Source organism: Sphaerodactylus townsendi, linkage group LG08 (assembly GCF_021028975.2).
Source record: "Sphaerodactylus townsendi isolate TG3544 linkage group LG08, MPM_Stown_v2.3, whole genome shotgun sequence".
In the NCBI taxonomy this organism is placed as follows: domain Eukaryota; kingdom Metazoa; phylum Chordata; class Lepidosauria; order Squamata; family Sphaerodactylidae; genus Sphaerodactylus; species Sphaerodactylus townsendi.
The window spans coordinates 36,644,745-36,662,863 of NC_059432.1; the positions used below are offsets into that span (position 1 = coordinate 36,644,745).

At 40.4% G+C, this 18,119-nt stretch overlaps 1 protein-coding gene across 1 annotated transcript in view; it reads right to left on the reverse strand.

Moving 5' to 3' along the window:
- Nucleotides 1-1,452: 1,452 nt before the first annotated feature.
- MARCHF5 (membrane associated ring-CH-type finger 5) overlaps nucleotides 1,453-18,119 on the reverse strand; it is a 41,695-nt gene continuing 25,028 nt past the window's right edge. The window contains exons 3-7 of the mRNA XM_048506878.1: nucleotides 13,148-13,350; nucleotides 11,508-11,638; nucleotides 6,911-7,094; nucleotides 6,343-6,509; nucleotides 1,453-3,782 (exon numbers count right to left, since the gene is read on the reverse strand). Coding sequence (XP_048362835.1) covers nucleotides 3,666-3,782; nucleotides 6,343-6,509; nucleotides 6,911-7,094; nucleotides 11,508-11,638; nucleotides 13,148-13,350 — 802 coding nt within the window. The 3' untranslated portion in view covers nucleotides 1,453-3,665. The remainder of the gene's footprint in view (nucleotides 3,783-6,342; nucleotides 6,510-6,910; nucleotides 7,095-11,507; nucleotides 11,639-13,147; nucleotides 13,351-18,119) is intronic.

An 18,119-nucleotide genomic window follows, 5' to 3' on the forward strand; every position in this document is an offset into this window, starting at 1 on the left:
CAGTGAAGCGAGCAGAAGCCTTGATCAGGGACTCCCAGACACTGACCACAACTAAGACGGAGACTATAACAAGGAGATTGTGACAGACTAAGTTGATGGGGTGAAGAACATGGAACTGGAGGATCCTGGCATTGACATAATGATGGAGATGGACACTGAGAGCTGACAATGTCAGACTGATGCATCAGCTATAAGTCTTAGTGTTGAGGAGGCAGTGGTGATTGATGCTGAGACCTCTGGTGAACGATCTGGGGAATGCGAGTGTGGATGTGTTGGCAATAAGCTCCAGGATAGGGGATTGGCCTGAGTGGTTTGGCCTGAGTAGCATTTTTAACCTTCTTTATGGCCTTATTAACAGGAGGTTCAGAAGGAGCCTGTGTCGCCGCCAAAGCCAAGTTAGAAGACAGCCCAGGCAGCATCAGAGGGACTAAGGAGGCTGAAGGCATGCAAGTCTTCTTTGGAAACTTACTAGAGGGAGTATCCACTGAAGTAAGAGTAACGTTCCCCACAAAGTGCCCTTAAGCCTTGAAGCCCATTCATGTCTGGTCTTTGTTGTGACAAGGTGGCAAGATGGGCAAATTCGAGAGACATGAGTCTTGCCAAGACAGAAGAGACATTTACCCTGCTCATTATTCTGAGCCATCTTAGTTCTACATTTGGAACCATTTTTGAATAATGCCATCATCAGTGAGAAGAAAAAGATGCTGTGGTAAAATTAAAGCGCTCAGCTGAAGCATGTCCTCCCTCCATGGTGGTGAAGGGAGAACTAAGGGAGGAATGCTCTTCCTGCCTCCTTTCACATGATTGTTTGGGCAGGAAACCAGCCTATTAGCTTCAGAGTGAAGGGTGAAAAAATGCTCCAATGGCTCAAAAGCTTCTAGAAGCCTTCTAGTCAGTTCTTTGCAGCCTGCGCCTATGCAGTCCCCATGCAGGACTCCACTGAAGACACGACAGTGAACTTATTACTAGCTTTTATTGTTGTATTTTATCTTCTGTAACCTGTCTTGAGCCTTTGCAAGAAAGATGGGCTTGGAAATATTGTAACAAATAACAAATAAATGATATTGCAGGGGGAAATAAAACAAATAAACATAGTGAGAGTAAGAGAAAAATGGATGGCTCTGCCATTTTTCACAACAAAGCACAGAAAACAGTTACTGCTCCAAGGATCTGAAGTAGACTACTGAAGATACAAATGGCTAGATTTAGAATCAGTACAGAACAGTTAAGAATGTCAGCCGAAAGCTGAGGTGCAAAACCTGAGCTGATAAATTGCAAAATCATTCGATAAGGGCTGAAGTTCATTCTCCTACTAAATATAACTGTAGCTATTGTTTTGGATAATAACTGAGGCCCCATATGGTATAGCTTTACAGTAATGTATTGTCCCATTAGATTATGGAATTAAAACATACTGTTCGACAATTGTTGAATGGACAGCACACGCTTAAAGAATGTAAAAAAATTTATTCAATCTATTCTAGTATGCAATCATAAATTTCACCATTAAAACATTTTAACTGCACAATAACCAACGTAATGTGTTTTGATACTGAAATTAAAATTCCATACTCTTCACAGTATAGTAATCATAAGATGTACAATATTTTCAGCAATTTTCAAAGATGACATTAGAACAAATTTCAAACCCATTAATTTTCACTGTTAGATTCTGTAAGAGAATTTTAAAAACCAGCAGATACAAAGGGCTGGTGTAGATACAGTGAAGACTGCTCAGAAGGGTCCTCCTAGCCATGAAGATTTCTGCAAAAAATGTTTCACAGCACTGAAAATCTATTTTATAGAAAGCCAGCATCTTGTATGATCTTGCTGCATATAAATACATCTCAAAAGTCCAATTGCAACTTACACTTAATAGCAATTTTGTTCCATAATTACAAGAAGAAACTAAATTGTCGTCTTGTGCTTTATATTTTTCACATAACCCAGTGTTGGAATACTAGTTGGTCATTATATACACGTTTTTTTATACACTCTAATTACATTTCAGTATTAAAAGTAATGCTTACTATGGAAAAATCACCATAATAGTTCTTTTGCATACATTATTGCAATCAAACATGAAGCCTCTTTCCTCCTTTGCTTCATTCTGGTGAAAAACTCTTATTTACTCATGAAGGAGAGCTTATTACTTTTCTCCATGCATCAGATATACTGTTTGAACATAATTTTGAGAGCCTGAAAGACACCTAATGGTTCTTTAATGAATTCACCAAAATAAATACCACCTTAAAGCCAAGATGATTGCTGCTTATTGTGTGGCTACAGTCTGAACCACTCTAACAAACTTGACATTTCACGTTATGTACTTACATTTCTGTGGTCAAGAAAAAAAAAAGTGCAATCTCAGTGTATCATTTATGCACCTCAACTCAGACATGAATTTGAGTCTCTCCCTGGTTGTAAGGGACCGTGTAAGCGCCTGTTCCCCCCCCCCCCCGCAAAAAAACCCTTACCCTAAGCTGCCTTATCTAGAGCTCACACAAAATCAATGGGACACACTTTCAAAAGAGACAAATTGAAAATCTGTGCAAATTGAATAACAAACATTTTACAGCTCAGAAACTATGCTATGTAGTGTTTCATTTCCACCAACGGGGAACATTTCAGGGAATATTGTGGGGCTACAGTGGCGGGGGAGGGGGGGGGAAGAATGTCCCATTCCACTGACAGAAAACCCATCTACAGAAATTACTGCTTGGTCCAATCTTTAACATCTGTACCTGGGAAATCAGTGTTTTCAATGTTTATATCCAAACATTTATACATTCTTTTAGATATGGCTGTCTACTGCCGATACTGGTTTTGCTTCTAAATTTAGCTTGAGGTAACAATTCCGCTATTTGGCTGAGATTCCACAGCATAGCATTAATATTGCAACTCTTTAAAAGGGGGCTGTAATTCAGTTTTTCAATTTCACAAGTGGCAAACTGAGTCAGTTGTATATAGAACTACTTGCATTACAACCAAAAAGCCAAAAGAAAGTTTTTTAACAGAAAAAGAAGGAATTTGTGGGAATCCCTAGTGCTTAGCAAAACATAGTTTGTTAATTTAAACCTTTTTAGCAGGCTGGGTTGTTCTGATGGGCTACATGAACTAGCTAGAAATGGACATGTGCCCGTTATCATTAATTTGACTTAACTTCCACTTCATTGTTTAACTACTTCTATGAATAAGGGACTCCTATTAACTGACATTTCACAGTTCCACTTGGCAATAAACCATCAAATGCATATTTTTAAAATCCTACAATATTGGGCCACATAGCAAAGTACTGTACATCTAACTGTAATAAGCATACAAAAATGCAATATATTCTCCACATAACTTATTAACTTTACAACTGTTTCGCCTTCTGTCTGGAAAGAAGGCAACGTTTGTCCATGAGAAATGTTTTAGATGTCTTCTGCCTCAAAGAAAACGCACCAAGGAAAACACAGATCACATTCTTCAGGCTCAACAACTAAGGAGGTTTTTACCTGGCCACGTCCTTTATTATTCTATGTGGAAAAAACAGACACAAAGAGAGAACACATATCAGCAGCATATTGTCCAAACTCCACTTCTGCAGGCAAACAACAGAGTTGGTCTAATGCTGCCAGACACAGCAGATGAGACTGTGAGAATCACACACTGACAGACTTTTATGCTCCTTCCTGCTCGGGATAGTTCAAAATTTTCCGGTGCGCTTGTCGCAAATATTGCTGCTGTTTGAAATAAACCTTGAAAGCTCCTTTTATAGCAACAAATGCAATTCCACCCTGAAATAAAAGTGAAACAATTGTTCAGAACGTACAATACAAGCTCAACATCCTAAAAAACCCCACTGAACTATGCCTGCACACACAACTTGTCACGCATCATTTCCTTGAAGTTAAGCTAATTAGAGAAATTCTGTATAAACCTCTGAAGCACATAGTTCCTTGTCACAGTGCAATACGTGAATGTTACTCTTACATAAAAATATTACAAAAAATATTCCATGCTTGGTTTATACATTCTTTTTGAAGTTATGACCCTACTTTTCACATTTAAAAAACTGTAAAAATGTGTTTTTTTCAAAATATTTTTGAGGTAGATACGACATACTTAAAAATGTTTTTTAATGCATGTTACTGCATTATTGGCATTCTTGTTTCTGGATTTCTAATTTATGTTAATGGTTGTATTTGCCTTAACCCAGTAGGGTGCCTTGAAGACAGATCCAGTTTAAAGACACAAAGTAATGAAAATTAATTTGAAAGCCAACACAGTAATTGGGATTTATGTCTTGAGGAGCAAGAATGCCAATTTTAGTCCTAGCATCACTAATGCTTGCTCTACCTGAATGTCTCAAGATGACCTAGAAATCTAAGATACAAACTGAGAAATGCCGGAGACTACATGACTTTAAGGCTGTATGTGATGATTTCAGTGTATTAAAACTGTGTACCGATATAGAGAGGAATTAGAAGTGGGGAGAAAAGAGAAGGTCCCCATGGCACAATGCTGGCATGAGTAAATGGTGAAAAGTCAGCATCCCCACCTTGGTCTGACCCACCACGAGTGTCGTGACCCCAAAGAAGAGAGCAGTCTGAAGGGAGGGAGGCAGTGCCACAAATGCAGGACAGAAGGCAGAGCAAGGCAAGTATGAAGCGGTAGCTAAGGATTGGACAGAACGGCTGAAGCCAGCGCTAGCTCTCTGTGGACTGATGGCCTCCTCTGGTGTAGAGGTCTCCTTGGGACACAGGGCTTCCTTAGGGTCAGTGGTTCTCAATCTGGGGATTGGGACCCCTTTGGGGGTCGAACAACCCTTTCACCCTTAGGGGTCACCTAAGACTCTCTGCATCAGTGTTTTCCATCTGTAAAATGGATAAATGTTAGGGTTGGGGGTCACCACAACATGAGGAACTGTATTAAAGGGTTGTGGCATTAGGAAGGTTGAGAACCACTGGGTTAAATCAAGGAGGTAGGAACTGTGACTGGCCAGGACAAGGGGGATAAAAGACCCCAGCAAGAGGAAGCAGCTGACCGGCACAGGCAGGAAGCTGAAAAGCAGAATAGCTGGTAAGGCCTGCAGTTACTGACTTTTGGAGAAATCACACCCCACTGAGACCTGGGAGGCACAATGGCTGCCCAGGATTACAGCAAGTAGCACCTGCTGGGACACTGATAGGCTCAACCAACATTCCACGAATGGTGCAGCAATCTGAAGCTGTGACCAAAGGACCAATGGAAAGAACCATGGCTGAACCTGGACTGGAGCCTGGGATGAAGCAGGTAGAAGTGATATTACAGAATTGGCCTCCTGGCTGCAGCCTGACTGTTATAAGTGAGAAAGAAATGAAAGTGACCTTACTGCAATTCCTGGTTGTTGGTTGCTCTATGCCGGAGATGTGGAAGGATGGGATAGCCCAATGGGGATGTGACCTTTACAGGCTCTCATAATCTCAGTCAGTATCTGAGAAACTCCACACTGTTTGTCCTCATCACCCATCTCAATGAACTCACCATCTAAACCTGTCTCTTATTCCTGTCTCGCAGCAGCACTATGAAAATTCTCATTCGCTGCCATATCTGCATGATGAGTCAATTCACATGACCACCTTGTTCACAGTAGCCAAACTTGTTTTCTGTCTAGCCTCTAAAAGGGTGCTTGCGAGAAACTAATTATGTATGAAGTCGGTCGCAAGCACAGAAGGCAATTTTGCACACCACGAGCTTGACATGTTTTACAGGGGTACTCAACCAAGCACACAATTAAGATTGTGCTTAGGACTAGGACTTTTACTAAAACAGGCTCTGAAACCTACTTGGGGGGAAAAATCATTCCCAATCAGGTTTTTCCAGGAGTACAAGGTTCAGGTGGTTGTGGTCACTTAACAATGGTTGAGTTCCTAGACTGGCACCAAATCTAAAATTATATGAAAACGGCATCTCCAAATTTCACTAGAACTACAGCAGTTTTGCATACAGAAAAGTCTGGTTGACTGAGCCACAGCCTGAAGGCAATCGCCTTTCACTGACCTTCTTACCCCCTGACCCTAACAAGGGGAGAACACTTGACAAAGATGTTGTAAGGATACCAGCTTTCTAACTACATATATAAACTTCTATATAAACACAGTTACTTTTACATTTTCTCCTGAAATAAAACAGCGAGACAGTCTCTGACAAAGGGAGCTGTAAATCTCAAAAGCCAGAAAATTGTGTTTGTCTCTAAGGTCTACTGGTCTTGAATCTAGCTGTGGTACTGCAGACCAGCATGGCTGCTCTCAGACCCTAACCTGAAACAAAATCTCTGAAGCTTCACTGCTGTACAGAAACGTTATGCCGCCTTACCAAAATTGTCCTTTGAAGATTCGAGTTAACACTGCTGAACATCAACTTGCCAACTATCGTAGCAATAGTGGGAAAGACAAGAGCTCCACACAGAATGCGAGTGGCAGAGACGTGATCTGCCAGAGGGTTGGCCTCAGCTGGAATACGAGGAACAGGACATCCAATCCCTAAAGAAAAATACCGTCACTAACTGAGAAATTAGAGCACACTAACTTGCGCTGGTAATACAAATTTAACCTTTCAGTTCCAATTAGCTTTTTCAGTTTAACAGTTTGATTGTATTCATAAAACCCTTCTGCAACAAATACCATGAAAACTATTTATGGCCATTTACATCTAGTTTCACACACTGGACAACACTGTTTGGATTAATACCACTTTATTATTATGATTTTTTTTTACACGGCAATATTTCTGGCAGGCCTCATTCGGGAGCTGGAGCATTTTCTAACATACACGGTCCCCTTTTTGTTGGACAGCACCTTTTCGCTTCAGCTGAAAGACACCAAAGGGAAATGCCCACATTTCAGATATCAAAGCCTGCCGTTCTGATTCTTTATGACATCACCTGGAAATATGCTGTTCAGTATCTGCAGCTTGTTAGAATATTTGCGCCACAGTCTAAGCACATAGTCTTCCCAGCGAATCATCTTTCCCAATATCAGCATGACTGGGATGGTCGGAAGTCCAATTAAAAGGAATAAGGGATCGGCTCTTTCCATTACGTCAAGGCCTTCTTTGTGACCCACAACCTGGCAAGCAGGAAAGACACATTACTGCACTGAGCAAGACATCTAGAGGTGTAACAAGATGTGACTATTTAACAGATGAATCAACTGCAAAAAGTACAACAGTTTGGGGGTGTTTCCTTACATTAGTGAGATATTCTACTCACAAACATTATTGATGTGGCACGTGTTGTAAATAAAACAAAATAGCTATACATGCAGATCTAGCTGACCTTTAAAAGCACTTGCAATTAGAACTGCGTTAGTCCAAACACATTAAAACCAGTGCTGATAACTCTCTACTGGTGCAAAAATAATTAGTGCAGAGTTGCCAATTTGTCAGGTAGGCGACGTTTTGCTTTCAAGTACTTTGGTTTGGCTTAATAACTGTTTTCTTGAACAAACAATTATAGTCAAACACTAAAAAGGAAACGTCACTGGTAGCACCAGGAAACCCAAACCTATAGATCGGCTTTAGGTGTTACAGCTAAAGTCCAGTCCAGTTCCAGCAATCATCTGCTCTTCATTAGTGATCACCAACATGGTGCTTGTGGACATCATGATTGATACCGATCTATGTATTTCATGAGCCACCCTCCCCACCCCCCCGAGCATGGAGCCAATCCTGACTTTTCTCCAACTCAGTGGAGCAGGTGGTGCTTCAGAAGAACCCAGAAGGCAAGTCTGCAAGGAATGCCCTTTGAAATAGTTGCCCCTACCATAGGAGGGTTCTTGAATTGAGGCCTCCCATCTTTTTGTAACTGTCCCAATTGTGGCCATTTTGTGACTGGTCTTGCCCCCTGTAGCCATTCTGTGATCCCACAGCTATTTCTGGGGGCACCCATAACCTTTCTTAACATTCCAAAACTACCCAAAGGCGCAGCAAGGTTGGGGACCCCTGCTTTACGATGTAACAAAAGCTTCAACAGACACAAGCAGCTTAGGATACTGCAGAAGAAGACTAGACAGGATCCTGCCCTACCTTCCTTCAGTTCCCAAGTGCTGCTGTACTGAGAATTGTAGTGGCACTGCCAGTCTTTCTTGCACCAACCCAATACAAGCCTTTCTGAGCTAACTTTCTGACTTTGTGCAGCAATTTATAGGATTAAACCATTGTTTATGCATCTTTAGCTATGAGTTCTTTGGAGGAAGCGTGGGATAAAAATGTAGTAAAAAATAAAATATATGCAATAGACAGCCATGTCACCAAATAATCGTCTCTGTTCCCTACTTGAAGTAATCCCTGCACTTAACTAGCTCATTTAAAGCAAAGAAAAAAATCTTGCAATCGGACCTAGGCAAATCATCTTCACGATTACAAAATACAGACCAATCTGAAATTGACTGGAGCTGTAAACAGTAAGAAATAAAGTCTGAAAAGGTCATTTACAGTATCAGTTTAGTTCTGCTCTACTAAGCACCTTGAAATGATGTTCAGTGTAGAGGTTTACAATACAATATATCATTTCTTAAGAAATATGACATGTACTGGGAAACAAAGAGAACCCCTTTTTCTAACACAGATATCCATAGTTTGTGTTTGCACTGATGAATAATCACCACCGTTAAATAACTGAAAACTGCAATGACATTAACAGTGCACTGGTGCAGCTGAGACAAGACTTTATGACAGACTGCACACAAAGTAAGCAGATGGAACAGGGAAGGAGATCAAAATTGGAGATGTATTTATGTTTCAAGTATCGCTTGGCAGGTCCCCTCCTCCCTCATGCCGCTCCTCCTGGGCTAGTCAAGAAGAGGAAGGCGAGCTAGACTGAGGTCTATCAGAAGTCCACTGTTGGAGCGAGGGCTTGCTTTGAGCTCTTCCCTCAGCTCTTACTTAGTGTTTCCTTTACTATGTTTGTACCCTGTCACCCCTCTTTGGAGCATCCCTGTTTATTAGCATGATTACTCCATGAGGAAGTTGCGTAACAGATAATGAGTCTTTGGTTAAGTTTCTAAGGCCTACTACTACTACTACTACTAGTAGTAGTAGTAGTAGTAGTAGTAGTAGAAGAGGAGGAGGAGGAGGAGGAGGAGGAGGAAGAAGAAAAGGAAGAAGAGTTTGGAGTTATATCCCCCCTTTCTCTCCTGTAGGAGACTCAAAGGGGCTTACAATCTCCTTTCCCTTCCCCCGCCCCCTATATCAGCTGTGCTACTACTGGGTAACCTTGGGTAAATCACGGTCTCACAGCTTCACCTATCTCACAGTGGTGCTGTGAGGATACAACTGCATAACATCACCATGTACCTCAGTCTGAAGAGAAAGTGGAACCAGACGTATGATACAGTACTGTAACATTCATTAGAACAGTAAATGTCTGATACAGGAACTGAATAGGAAACACAGGCATTGAAGGAGCTGCTGCAGAAGAACAATCATGATTTATAAACTGGGAAGTCCCTAGCTAAAATTTATGTGGTAAATTCAACAGGTAACCTCAAGCAAGCCACTGTTTCCCCTCAGTGGTTATTATGCAAATAATAATGCTGACTGCCTTTGAAAATGTTCGCAACTTGTTAAAAGGATTACACATGAAGCACTTTCAACATTCAGAAGTGCTACATAACAAAACTATTAAGTATGTAGACTGTTTATAGCTGTTCTTTAAATGAAAACGCTGATTTGCATTATATCCAAGGAGTTAACTTAACTAGGGCTATAACAATACAGCTAGACAGAGTTTTATCAGAGGCTGTTTCTGCACAGTCAATTACAGTGTAGTGCCAATCAGTGTTATTGGAAATGCTGCAGCAACAGAGCATTCGCATGGGCGGGCGCTCCGTAGACAGGTAATGCATCGGCTGACCCCTGGTGCTTCGCACAGCTGCGCTTTGCAAATGGTGTTCTTTTTTCCTCAAGATAGACTTCACAGGCGTTCGGCGCCAGGATTGGCCAGTGTGGGCCACCATTGTGAGGGGCGGGCTCTGTGGCACTGATTCCTTCACACAACACTGACTGCGGAGCGCCGTTTTGAAAAGACATGGTGAGCGATTTTCAAATAAATCGTTGTGGGCCCACTGGAGTGTTGCAGCTGCATTGCTGCAGTGTCGTTTCTGCAGCAGTGGCCGTGCAAAGTCTCCGCCTATAATGCTGTTTTGACCGCCCTTTTACCAGCTGTTTTGGCCCGTGCAGAAACGGCCAGAGTTAACAACACACAACTAACCATTCTTAACATAAAGGGACTTTTGTATGCAAGATACTTGCACGATCATAAGACAGTCAGGAACATGTCTGCCATCAAAGACTCCAAAGTAAGGATTTCAAGAAAATGGGTGTAGGAGGCCAAAGTGGATATACTATGGCATCACATTTGCCTGTGAATTAGCCACAGCATATGGCTTTCTCTAGTTAGACATGAAGTGCTGGACTATGCTGACTTGTGGCCTGTTATGTCAGACTAATAACAATAAAAAAGATCCTTCCTATCATAGTAGACCAGGAGTCTGCAACCTGCGGCTCTCCAGATGTTCATGGACTACAATTCCCATGCTGGCAGGGGCTGATGGGAATTGTAGTCTATGAACAACTGGAGAGCCGCAGGTTGCAGACCCCTGAAATAGACAAATTTACTTCAAGCACTATCAGTCAGTCACTTAGACAACAACACACAGGCATGTTTTCTAAAGCCAAGGACAGCTGGATCTCTACAAAAGAATACTGGAAGTTTTTGTTCTCTGCCAGTGTCATCAAAATCTTGTTTGAACCCACGCAGATATGCACATCTGTAGTACTGCAGTGTGAATACACATGCCTAGAACCAGAATATCCCTAATAGACCACTGTCCAGATTTATAAGATTGGGGGAAAGGTAAACCAGATAAGTTCAGTTCTGCAGCTGCAAAGAGTACCAGTATTGATACACTAAGATCACTGATTTGACCACTTGAACCTTCTCCTAATGTGCATGTAGCGACGGCTCCAATGCAGAGATGGAACCAAAGTAGGAGAAACTGACAACAGCTATAAGAGATGCATGGTAAGAGTAGAAGAAAGCAGAAGAGAAACCTGGGATCTTATTCAAAAGCAACATGAGAAGAATTCAAGGGGAAGAAGAATCTGCCCCTCTTCTACGTGGCAACACTTTCTTCCATGAACAACTTTCTGCACAGTTCTCCTCAGATGCAGTGGAATGCAAATGGATAGAAATGTGCACAGATGCTAAACATTTGGTTTCCCACTGTTCGTGAAAAAAAAACAAATTCAAGACAAATATCTTTTTTGGTTAGGATTCATTATAATCTATGTAAGTACGTGTGTAAAAAAAAGCAAGGGACTGAAAGAAGAAAAAATATTGCTTGCAGCCAGACCCAGCAAACTGTTTTCCAGTCCTCTCTCTGAGCCCTCCTCCTTACCAAAAAAGGGCTTCTTCAGCAAAGCTCTAGCAGTTTCCATGTTGATTATAATAATTTAACATTTAGAAATTTTATCTGAACCTGCATCACTGTTACAGCTCCGTAAGTGACAGCAGTCCAGTAGATAGAGCCCACCATTATTCCAGCTGCAGCAAACGGACAGGCTTTTGAGATAAGGCGATCTGCTAGGTCCAGGACATAAACGACCGGACCTGTAATATAAAGAGGAAACACAATTTGGAAATGCGGATGTGGATTGAAAGCTTGTATAGCAGTAATGCTTCAGCAGTTCCAAGTTTAAAACTGGAAAACAAAAACTGAACAAGGCAACTGTCACTGAGTGTTTAGCAGGTTCAAATTGTGCACCCGAATTTCACGGTTAAATCGCAGTGATCATTATGAAGGGACAATGTTAAAATGTCCACGAAGTCACTGTAATGAGTGCCTTCCTGGAAGGCAACTCAGGTATGTACTCCAACTGTAAATATTATTCCAGCTTTCAATTTGAGCTTACATTAGGGTTTTAAATAACAGGCTACTGGAAATTTTGTTACCTCCATTTTATTTTGCAATTTTAGTATGGAAATGTATAATGTGGATCCTATATTTTATACTTGACAACTTTTGGTCTATGACCGTAATAAAGATTGATTGATTGATTGATGTACTTCAATTGACTAACTGCTTGCCTAAAGAAAAAATGTCCCTCATAATTTATGGCCGGCATACAGCTAAGCTTTAGAATTTGAAGTGACTTCTAAATATGAAGAAACTGAATAAAAACAGCAAGTCACAACGTAACTGTCTTGGGGTCCTGAGTTGGAAAATTAAAACCAGTGTGAGACTTCCTATGGTTCAGTTTTTCTATTTCAGTTTGCACTTGCTATCACTTTCCCACCTGCGCAGCTGTGTGGCACATGTTCAAATCACTTCCAATCCTGGCTTTGGCAGCAGCATAAAATTAATGTGAATTTTACACAGCCGTCACCAAAAGAGTTAGGGATTAGCTATGCTGTATGCACACATGTGCACAGGAACACACATAATTACATACTGGGCTGGTTCCAAAGGTACTCTTTCATCAGCATAACAGCACTTGTATCAGTGGACAGCCTTCCATTAGTGGTGGGGAACACTGCCAATTCTTCCCTCCCATTACAGACCCATACTTCTCCCCTAATTTTATAAAGGTTCCCTGACCCAGCCAAGCAGATTTTCCAGAGGGTTCAGTAGGTTGCAGATGGAATGGAGAGGGAGAGAAGTTCCATCATGCAAGCTTTGTGTCAACACTCTATTGTTGCAACACTTTGGTTCTTCAACCATTTTTCATTTTTCCAGTGAATATAACTCAATTCACATTCACTAAAGCAGAGACTGATATGTACGTGTCAGAAAGCAGGAGCACTCCAACCACGCAAAGGAAGATGTAACGTGGATGCTCTATACATTTTATACACAGCCAGATGTGTGAAGGGCTGATTTATGCAATCCTTTTCCTCAAAACAGCGGAGGGAGATGATATGAACACACCCACGGAGCTTTAAAATATAGCCCATTATGGCTTCCTTTGCCCAGTTATGCTGTGTTCTGTTAATGCTTAACAAAGAATGTTTTTCTAATCCTTCTTGCATGTTTTATTCAGAGCCAAAGACATATCTACGAAATCCTCACAAAAGGTGACCAGCCAAGTCTAAAGTATCAAAAGAAGGTTCTTTCCTTACCTAGCTTTGGAAAGACTATTAAGTATTCGGCATTGCACTGAGGACAAGCTACTCGAGCCGTACTGTTCCCTCTCTGTTTCTCATCCACCCATCGCTGCAGACAAGTCTGGTGAACCCATTTTGTAGAGCCTCTGCACCTGCATGGCCTCACCCACTCCGCTGTTCTGTCATCTTCATCTGTGGCAAAACACACCCAGCAACTCCTGCAAATTAAGTGGAAGTCTCATATCAGAAAGACGTATCTGCCAATACAGTAAAATACAGTATCTGCCAATACAGGAAAAGCAAAACATTCCCACCCACATTTATTATCAGTTTGTCTATTCAGAAAGGGCAATTATGCTTAAAGAACTATTGCTTAAGTTAACTTGTGCATCCTGAAGTTTTTTACACACACACACACACACACACACACAAACAAACACACACACATCTTATGAAGTGGGTTTTTTAAATAAAATAATACAAAGATATAGTTAGCTTTGCTGATCTTTGCTTCTTTGGGCCAGCAAAGCTATATACTTTTTTTTTAATTGAACCAAACTTTGTATTGTCGAAGACTTGCATGGCCGGAATCACTGGGGGGGGGGGGGGGGGGGGGGGGTTGTGTGGTTTCCAGGCTGTATGACCATGTTCTAGTAGCATTTTCTCCTGACATTTCACCTGCATCTGTGGCTGGCATCTTCAGAAGATCGTCTGAAGTTGCCAGCCACAGATGCAGGCGAAACGTCAGGAGAAAATGCTACTAGGACACAACCATACAGCCCGGAAACCATACAACACCCTAGAATCAAACTTTTCTTAATTAGTTTTATTGATGATGATGCCTTTGTAATAATTTTTAATCGACTGTTTTGAGCACAGAAACCAGATAAAATGTTCTTCTTGTTCTCTTGTCAAAAATGAAAAGCTTAAATAAGAAAAGAAAAAGTAAACACAGCATATGTAAACATAACAGACTGAGTAAAGACAAAAAGAAATGTGAATTAATCATAGTTCTCTAGCCCCAACTCTGTACATATCCCAACAGAGGGTAGCAATAGGAAATATAATTTTTAATTCACTTTTAATATTGATACATTAAGAGACGAAATATCAATCTCTTATATACTAAATGTCATAGAAAACAGTGAGAAAGTAGACAAAAAAAGACTATATGCCTATTGTTCAGTAAGACAAGCGGACAAAATGCAGTATCGTATATAAAAACAGTTTCTTATATATAAGTAATTCTAACATTATCCGATAAATTTATTTTAAGGTAAGCTATTCCTCACAAGGATAATCATGTTTAAATACAGCACTTATGTGAAAATTAAAGAATTCTCACTTATTCTGCATTTTCTACATTTTGCCAAGTAAGAAGTTACTCTCTAGACCAGGGGTAGGGAACCTGCGGCTCTCCAGATGTTCAGGAACTACAATTCCCATCAGCCCCTACCAGCATGGCCAATGGCCATGCTGACAGAGGCTGATGGGAATTGTAGTTCCTGAACATCTGGAGAGCCGCAGGTTCCCTACCCCTGCTCTAGACCCACAGTAAGATTCTGATTATTACCGTATATGCTCGCATATAAGTCGAATTTTTCAGCACATTTTTTGTGCTGAAAAAGCCCCCCTTGACTTCTACGTGAGTCAGGTGTATTTTAAAAAATATTTTTGGGTTTTTACTTTGTCAGCTGCCAGGGGGCGCAGTTTTTAGGCTAGCGGCACCAAAATTTCAGGGATTTTTCAAGACTCTCCTGATGATACCACCCAAGTTTGGTAAAGTTTGGTTCAGGGGGTCCAAAGTTATGGACCCACAAAGGAGGTGCCCCCATCCCCCATTGTTTCCAATGGGAGCTAATAGTAGATGGGGCTACATTTTGAGAGCCAATAACTTTGGACCCCTTGAACCAAACTTCACCAAACCTGGGTGGTGTCATCAGGAGGGTCTCCTAAAGATACTCTGAAATGTTGGTACTGCTAACATAAACATTCCTCCCCTGACCAAAAATCCAGTTTTGAAGGATTTTAACTCTTGTGTTTTAGCTTGGTTGCTAGTTGAGGTAAGGTTTTTGTACTTTTAAAGTTATTGTTGAGACTATATTGTTTTTGTTGACCCTCTTTTCCACTTACAGAGCCAGTTTACTGTTTTTCTTTGAAAAAAATATTCAAAAACATTTAACCTACTGATGCCTCAATTAATGTAATTTTATTGGTATCTATTTTTATTTTTGAAATTTACCAGTAGCTGCTGCATTTCCCACCCTCGACTTATACGCGAGTCAATAAGTTTTCCTAGTTTTTTGTGGTAAAATTAGGTGCCTCAACTTATATGCCGGTCGACTTATACACGAGTATATACGGTAGTTTCAATTTTGCCTTAGATCACAATAGCTATAAACTCAAATATTAAACATATCTACGAATTGCAAATTTGTTAATGAAAAACTCTTCAACTCTTCTTATACTATGTTACTTTTAATTACTACATTTTATTAGATGATTATGATATAGTCATTTGGGACTGCTATGCTGCCTGTGGTCACAATTCATATCAATTAGAAGGGAAAAATAAATCTGGTATTCTAATCATGGTCACTTCATGCAGTTATTATGCTGCAGCTAAGCAGATTCTATCTATTCATTTTTCAGCTGAGAATTCTGCAGTTTTACGACCTCTTGCTCCAAAGCCAACCAATTTTACTTATTAGAATCAAGAACAATCGGAGTGACTCAGAGTTCAGAACAATGAGTAAACCTCCTAAGAATTCACAGCTGACACAATTCAATTTTTCTCAATTCACTTTGCTAATTTCAATAACATGTTCCCAGCAAGAGGTTCTGGGAGGACTGTACCCAAACCAATTGAATACATTTGTGTAACAAAGCATAAATTATTTTCAATATTTCTACACGACAGTTTTAACTCATTCTATATTTTCAGCACATTTATCATCTGCATGGAATGTCCAATGAGGTAATAAAAAGAGATACGGGCATAAATAACTAGACATGGGACCAAAACTACCATAAATGATCACTAGGAAGATATGAAAACTGAATTTTTAATTGAAAGTAAATGAATTTCTTTCAGGTACCCCATTTTCAAATAAGTTCTCAGAACAAGTATGTCACTAGAAAGTACCCCTTTACTCTGCTTTAAATGTAAAGAACAGTAATTCTCAGCAAACAAAACTCCATTTCACTGAGTTGATTCTGCCAAATAAGTGCTCCATAATTTAACACCCAGGAGTGTGGTCAGATGCTCTTCACAGGTATCTCTAGAAAGAACCTACTTTCTGTCACTAAACTGGGAAAAGAAAAGATGGAATAAGCTACAACTTGTCTGAGAGCAGATGCTTCCCCCATGTGCCGAATATTTCTGTATAAACAAAATTAACGTATTATCAAGGGTCCAGATAAATAATTTTAAATATTCAGATTAATTTATTTATAGATGGGCATAATTTATAATGTTTCAGAGTAATAAGTGCATCTTTATGCATTTTATGAGTTATTCTAATACTGTTTCTGTTTCTTTCTGTAGTTATATGAAATTTCATGTTGGTTGTGTTACTGTGTTCATATTTCTATGTAATATATTTTTATGTAATATATTCAAAATACTTTTAAATGTTTTACAAAAGTGTAGAGAGCAAAAACTCATCTGATTTTGGCAGCCCAGGATCAATGGCAGGGTATTCTTGGAGGTGACATCTGCATACCAAATCCCACTTTCAGCACATCTTTCTCTTGCTAAAACACTAAAATAATAGCTAGAAAGAAGGGGGGGTGGTTTGGTCAACCTTTATGCATCAAAACATGTGGAAAAGTCATTCACCTTACAAGAGATGCATATATGGAGATCTGGTGGGTGGAAACTATACTCTTTTTGGATCTGTATTACCCCTCCCCAATTTTCTTTGGTTGCTGGAAATTGAGGCTTTCAGGCAGTGGTGGGATTCAAATAATTTAACAACTGGCTCCGGTGGGGAGATTCAAATAATTTAACAACTGGTTGTTTACAAGCACCATTTTGACAACTGGTTCTGCCGAAGTGGTGCGAACCGGCTGAATTTCACCACTGGTTTCAGGTACATCTTTGGCTAAATCTGGATGTTCCATCAAGGTTACCTGAGTATAGAAAGGAGGGACAAAAGACAAACACCAATTACAGTTTCACCCCTTCTGGGGGTGTGGGGCAGGCCTCCACACCTATCTTTCTCTGAGCGTCAGATCCTCAGAGGAAGTCCAATTCAGGACGACAGAGGTATGATTTTCTTCCAAAGGCGGTGATTAGTCTTAACTAAAGGACACAGGGTGTTCAGGGTGGGTTCCGTCTCAAAGAGTACACACCAACTGGTTGCCGGAACAATTAAAGCACATTTTGCCATTAAACTGGGTCATTACACAATTTAGGAACATTATCTAAAACTAAGTCATGCTGTTCATGTCATCCTTAAAGTATGGAAACATGTCAGTTTTTGTGTAGTTCACTCTGCAGATATGCTAGATTCCAGTTTAATAGCTGAGTCTACACTCCCATACCCATTTATTTTGAAGTAAGCCCACCTGGGCAAAATGAATTTCACAGCCTAATCATACTTACTCAGAGATTTCCACAACAAAGCTAGCAATTATTGGGAAAAGTTTAAATAATTCTTCTCTATGCCGGGAAAAATAAAAGTTGTGTGGTGGCACAAGAAAGATGACCTCCACCCAGTTACATAAATGCAGCAGCCACAAGCCTGCTCTAAAACCACCAGTCCTCCCACCTCAATGAAAAACAGATGCGCAGAACCATTTCATACATTACATCCTTTACCTGTACTCAAGAGTTTAATTTTTTTTTTGCTTGAACATTTGAGAACAGCACCAGTGAATACTGGTTGCCTCTACTATATGGATGCAAGGCAGGAAATGTGTGTTGAAGTCCTAACTATTGCACTTTACCTCTAGCCAAGCCCTCCAACCTGCACTTCCTCCT